General features: G+C 48.6%; 1 protein-coding gene across 14 annotated transcripts in view; it reads left to right on the plus strand.

The window, feature by feature from the left end:
* ERMARD (ER membrane associated RNA degradation) overlaps positions 1-6,034 on the plus strand; it is a 30,381-nt gene extending 24,347 nt beyond the window's left edge. For 7 of the 14 annotated variants that reach the window (XM_053590358.1, XM_053590359.1, XM_053590360.1 and 4 more), the window contains 2 exons: positions 1,195-1,308; positions 3,404-6,031. In XM_053590358.1, the coding sequence (XP_053446333.1) occupies positions 1,195-1,308; positions 3,404-3,578 (289 nt within the window). In that variant the 3' untranslated portion in view covers positions 3,579-6,031. Of the gene's footprint in view, positions 1-1,194; positions 1,309-3,403 lie in introns of all 14 variants that reach the window. The other 7 variants (XM_053590362.1, XM_053590363.1, XM_053590365.1 and 4 more) reach the window with 2 other exon arrangements.
* The last annotated feature ends 419 nt before the right edge of the window (positions 6,035-6,453 follow it).

Consider the following 6,453-nt stretch of genomic DNA (forward strand, 5'->3'; position numbering starts at 1 on the left):
ATGTACCACATAGCTGGCGGCCCTGGCAGAAGTCGGTTTCTCATCATTGACAAAATGCTGTTGAATGAAATAAGGGCCTGCTGTGCTTATTTTCAGAGAAAGTTACAGTACATGTTGTTTTAAAATATTTGTATTTTTGGCACATGGAAACAGGGTTATTCCTGCCCAAATGAACGTCTAGATTTAGAACTTAACCATGGATTTCACATAAATTGGATTTAATTTTGACCAAAATACGTTACTTATTAATTTTTAATTCAACTTGTTAATAGGTTGTTTAGGATATTGCATCCTCATTTATAAGTGAAATATGTTTATAATTTCCCCTTTATAATAATATATTTTTTCAAATTTTAATATCAGGTATATCCAGCTGAAATAGAATGATTTTGAAGTATTTCTTCTTTTTTTATTGTCTATAAGATTTGGCATGATCTTTTTTTTTGAAATTATCTTTTATTTTTATTTATAAATATTAGTTGTTTATTTTTTGAGACTTTGGAAAAAAATAAAAGAAGTTAACTGATGACTCCATACTGAACCTCAGAGTCAAAGCATTCTATAATAGACATACTCTTATTTGACAATGTGAATGTTATTTTCTTTACATAATTATTATTATTATTATTATTATTGCTGAGTTAAAAAAAAAACCATGGATGAACTTGGGCACAGCTGCCGTTGCAGTCTCTTCCCCTATAGTGTGTATTTTAGAATGTGCCACATGCTTAAGAAATGACCATTCTGGACAAGTTTCTTGAGTTTTTGGCTGAGTGACGTTTGCGTTTCTGGACTCACTGTGTGTTGCCCTGCAGAGGGTGAGGCTCAGTTGACACTCTAGTTGCAGTTGTGAGACAGCCTTGTTCTCTTCCTCCCTCCTCAAATAGAAGATTTGTAAGCTTCTCAACTGATTTCATCGGAAAAATAAGATCATTAACTGGGACTTCTTTGCATCCCAGGGATGTTGAGCACATTTTCAGGCTATGCCTTTTGTTCTTGTTTGGAGTTGCCACTGCGTGTAGCTCAGCTCTGAGGGAAGGTGTGGCTGCCTGGGAGGGTTACACTCGGCCTGCTACGGGCCTGGGGTTCACAGTGTCTGGGGTGCTTGAAAACAACATTGGTTTCCTGAAATAGCTTTTTCCTGTGACAGTGGAAATGCTTGTGGATTTTAATCTACTTTTACCCATTTTTCAGTGTTAGGCTTCTGTCTCCCATGCTTTCCCTGATCTTACTGCTCATCACACTGGAATTGGTCAACGTTCATGTCGTTGGTGGGAAACCTGCCTGTGAGTCTCAGCAGTACCTGAAGTGAGTGAGTCCCACCTAAGAGTGAAACGTTTGTTGGGTAGTGTCTGTGGCGATGTCTACAGACTCCCAGAGATTCTGAGGGGCTGTCGCTGCACTGTGGAGCCGGATGCTGAGTCCGAGGGTGAGACTGACACCTGCAGGGCAGGTCAGAACTCCCAGCTGCTCAACTGAATGTCTGGGCAGGAGGCGGGTGAAAAGCCTGCTGGTGGGACTCGGCAGGAGGTGCTGCGGGGCTGCAGGGCGAAGGCTCTGAGCTCTTCTGTGTCCAGATGGCTCAAAACCAAAATTTTTTTGTATGTAACTAATAGTTTCAAATTTGGGAAGTCCGCCTTTCAGGACCTTCTAGATCTAGGGATCCAAGGGCGGGCTGACACCAACCTCCAGAAGAGTGATGCCCTTTGTACAATCCCAGCACAGCCTCTCCTGGCCACCTAGGAAGCTCTGCCTTCTGGTTTTAAGCTAATGCTTCCCAGGTGGTGGCAGCTTGGTGCACGTTTGAAATAAATGAGGAAATGTAGCTGCATTGTAGGGTGAGCAGTGCAGAATTCCCCAGAGCACGAAGGCAGCAGAGGTGTGAAGTGTCACCGTTGGTGTCTCTGCGTCAGTGTCTTAGCCTTGCCACTGTTGGTGTTTGTGGCCGGTGGGGGTTGTTCTGCTCATCATGGGAGGGAGCATCCTGGCCTCTCCCTGCCGGTGACAGTCAAATGGCTTTGATGTGGCCAGATGTCCCTGAGGAACAACATCACCCCTGTTGAGAACCACTTTCCCAAATGATCTGTAGGCCTCTGTTGCATTATCCTTTCCAAAAAAGGATAAAAAGACAGAACTTTAGGGGCGGCACCTGTGGCTCAAAGGAATAGGGCGCCGGTCCCATATGTTGGAGGTGGTGGGTTCAAACCCAGCCCCGGCCAAAAACTGAAAAAAAAAAAAAAGACCTTTAGACTAAAAAGACAGAATTTTAGACTAAAAATGATATTTATTCTCATCCTTGTGGAAGAACTTCAGCCGCAATGACTGTTCTGAGTGGGGCATGCCTCCCGAGCTGGACCCTCCCTCACAGGAACAGAGCCGGGGGGTCAGGGTGGACAGAGACCCCACTTATGGGCTTCCCCAATGGGCTGATGACTGGCTCCCTCACCCAGATGAGTCCAAACCTGCCTTGCAGGTCCACTTCCATGTGGGTTTTCTTGATAAATCCAGTCTGCTCCCTCTATTAGCAAGTCCCATCCAAATGCAGATTGTGAAACAATGTGAAACAAAAGCCAAGCCAAGCCTGGCATATAGAGGGCCAACCTTGCGGAACTTAGGCAGCCAGGGCTCATGTGCGCAGCGTCGTTACCTGGGGGATGACTCTGTTGTATGTTTAGCTGTATCTTTTGTCAGTGAGCAGAGGGTCTTTAAGACTCTTTCTGGAACTACATTCTATCACTTGAAAAAAGTAACGTCTGGGGCGGCACCTGTGGCTCAAAGGGGTAGGGTATTGGCCCCATATGCTGGAGGTGGCCGGTTCAAACCCATCCCCGGCCAGAAACTGCAAAAAAAAAAAAAGTAACATCTGGGTTTGATAAAATGTATTTTCAGACCATCTTACTCTTTTGCCCAGGCTAGAGTGCCATGGTGTCATAGCTCACGGCAGCCTCACACTCTTGGGCACACTCTGATCCTCTTGCCTCAGCCTCCTGAGTAGCTGGGACTACGGGTGCCACCACCATGCCTGGCCAGTTTTTCTGTTTTTTAGTAGAGATGGGCTTCTTCCTGTTGCTCAGGCTGGTCTCCAGTTCCTGAGCTCAGGCAATCCACCTGCCTCGGCCTCCCAGAGTGCTGGGATTACAGGTGTGAGCCAGTGCACCTGGCCTTGAGAGAATACATTTGAAAAGGTACTTGAGTTTTGTAAAATCTGGGGACTCATCCAACTGTCCCAGTGGGATTTACTTCTCAGCATCTTCCCTCTAATTTCTGTCTTGATTTAGTTTTATGTGTTTTTCTTGAATCCTCAGACAAAAACTATTTAGGAATAAGTCTAAGAATGAAGAGGAGGACATTTAAATCATCATATTTTATCATGGAGTGATAAAGAAATTAATTTCTTCCGCAGGTTCTTGAAGTGGATCTTGCAGTATACAGAGAACCTCGTGGCTTACACCAGCTGTGAGAAGAACAAGTGGCATGAGACTGTCAGCCTCACATACACAGCACTGTCGAAAATTTGGACTTTTAGTGAGAAGAAGCAAATGTTGACACAATTAGCCAAAAAATCCACAAATATATAGTCTTATGAAAACACTAAGTCAGGATCTTTTGGTTATAACAGAAAACCCAATTTAAATAGATTTTGGCACTGTGAATTGAAAATCCCAGAGTGGGGTAGACAGCAGGGCCTTTTGACCGGGGTTCAAGTCTCGTGTCTACAGCTTCTCATTTGCTTCTCCTGGCTCGTTGGTGTGGGTGGACGTCAGGCTGGCTCCATCTCCCCGAGACACGCCGTTCAGGTGCTCCTCACCCCTTACCAAGAAAGGCATGGCTTCCCTTGTCCTGGCCACACTCCAGCTTTGGAAAACCCTGCCTTGCTTTCTCTGGCCCAGGCAGACATCCAGCCCCAGACCAGCCACCAGGGCAGGGAGTGCAGGGCTGGGTGACTGGCATGGGCGGTCATGATGCCTCTGGAGCTGAGGATGAAGTTGATGCAGCCCAAGCCCCTTGGTCAACTCTGAGAACAGCAGCTCCTGAGAGGCGAAGTGACAGGTGCTGGCAGGGAACTCAGAACCCCTGGTATTTCTAGATGTGGGGTTTAAGCAGGAATGAGGGAATTGGAGGAAAGGGCTGGGAAGCCACCACACAAACTTGCAGTGCTCCCGGGGGTTGAGGAGGACGGACCTCCAGGTATTGCTGCAGAGCCTCTGAGCCAGTCCAGAGGAGCTCTTTGGTGCTTCCCAAAGTCTAGACACCCCCTCCCATCCTCAGTAACCTGGCTCCTTTAGAGGAAGGATCAAAGAGAGGTTTGTGTGTGTGTGGCAGCGTCCCAGGCCCTGGGAGGTGGGAGGGGTACACTTCTGACTGCAGGGACCAGCCGCAGTGAAGCCTTAGTACCCTAGGCCCAGAGTTGTCTTGCTTACACAGTCACCTCTTACAGGATGCCCACCTGTCTCAGGCCCGGACACCATGGTCAGTTGGCCACTATCAAAGGTCTGAGCAGGAAGCAGCAGACAGGGGAGACCTGGAGCGTGAAGCCTCAGCTGTCCCTCCTGAGGCCAGGCGGCCAGGCTCTCATGGGCTCTGAGATTCCCTGAGGAGCCCTGAGGGATCTGTCACTTGGAGCCAGGAGATGCCACCTTAAGAGCCAGCACAGGGGAGGGCGATGGAGATGTGACTGCCAGGGTGGGGACGTGGCAGGAGATGGGCACAGCTCACTGGCTTCCTGGTGAGTTCCTTAACTCCTGGCAGCTTGGTCCCTTGTCTGAAATGTGGCAATGATGGTAGCTGCTCAGCTGCTGGAAGGATGGCAAGGGGGTGCGGCCCCACACCTAGTGGAATGCCAACAACCATCAGTTCTCCCAGATTGTTCTTGGACAAATATCAGGCCTTTTGTGTGACCAGAGAAGGTTCTCCACGTCCTCAGAGTATAGCCAAGTCCCCAACTTGCAGCCTCAGAATCTCTGCGCATCTGAGGCAGACAAACGGGTGGGGTTGGGCTGGAGCGTCCCTTTCTCAGGAGCCTTCACGCTGTGACAGGGCGCACACCTGTGGCAGAGCCTCCATCTGCCCCGGGCCCTGTTGTAGGCATGTCCTGGGGTTAGGGAAGCTGTGCGTGTCAAGGCTGGGATGGAAACGTGGCTCAGCGCTTGTCGGTTTCCAGGCCACTGAGTGGACATCATGGTAAAGACTGGCTTCTCACTTTGTTTTTCCAGCAATTTGACAAAGAAGTTACTTTTCTATTTGCCCATAATTATTTAATTGATGCTTTTTTACTGTTACAAAGGGCAAGTAAGGCATCAAAGCTATACAGAGGAAACTCCAAGTGTGAGGGACACTGCCCCACTTTAGACCTTAGGAGGCAGTGAGCATCTGATGGATCTTCAGGGAGACAGACCAGCAGAGGAGAAACACAGGTGGTGAGGTGCGGAGTCTGCTTCAGCCGACACAGAGGCTGCGCAGAGTCGAGATTTCATGTCTTCAGAGATTATAAGGTCTCCAGGAAAAGAGGTGGGGAAAGAACCTGTTCTTCAGAGATTTTTACTAGGGTCACAGAGTGAGAGTGGAATAGTTAAAAAGAGCCACTGGTGGAGGTGAGTGGGGTAGGGATAATTTCACAGCATTACCATTTATGGAACCGCAGCTGCTGTGAGCCAGGAGCCCACTCAGCTCTCATGAACAATTCCTAATCTTGTGGTAACCCTGGCGTTAGGATTATCCCAGTTCACAGGGGAGGGCACCAGGCAGCACAGCCCACGTACCAGATCGTAAGAGGACCAGTGCAGCCAGGCTCCGGGGTCGGGGCGTTTCTGGCATTTCCCCTTCCCGCCTTCCTCTTTGCACAAAGGGTCGAGTGAGAACAACTCGGGAGCTTACAGGTTCCCAGTGAGGGTTAGAGAACAAGGAGATTCAGGTCAAAGCTGGGTATTTATAAGTTTCACAGGAGAATTATTAGCTCCTGACTCGTAGGATTTCCAGGGAATAGAAAAGAAGACATGCCACAGTGGGAGAGGACTTTTTTCCCCAGCTTAGGGTGAGAGTGTAAACAATTAGGTTACATTGGTTGCGTTCGTTAGGGTCCAAGTTGTAGCTGAGCCCCTCACCCAGGGGGTGTGCCACATACCTCTACATTGTGCCTGTTAGGAGAGAGCTTGCCAGGTCCCCCCCCCCTCTCTCCCCACTTGAGTTTAATTGTGTTTTTCTCTCGTGTGGGCCTGTAGTTGTTCATCTCCTGGTTCGTATTAGTATTGAGTACATTGAATACTTTTCCATTCTTGTGGTACTTTGCTGAGGAGAATGTTCTCCAGCTTTGTCTAGGTTGTTAAAAAAGATGGAGATGAGGGGTGGCGCCTGCAGCTCAGTCGATAAGGCGCCAGCCCCATATACCGAGGGTGGCGGGTTCAAACCCGGCCCTGGCTGAATTGCAACCAAAAAATAGCCGGGCGTTGTGGCGGG

Source organism: Nycticebus coucang, chromosome 5 (assembly GCF_027406575.1).
Source record: "Nycticebus coucang isolate mNycCou1 chromosome 5, mNycCou1.pri, whole genome shotgun sequence".
NCBI lineage: Eukaryota > Metazoa > Chordata > Mammalia > Primates > Lorisidae > Nycticebus > Nycticebus coucang.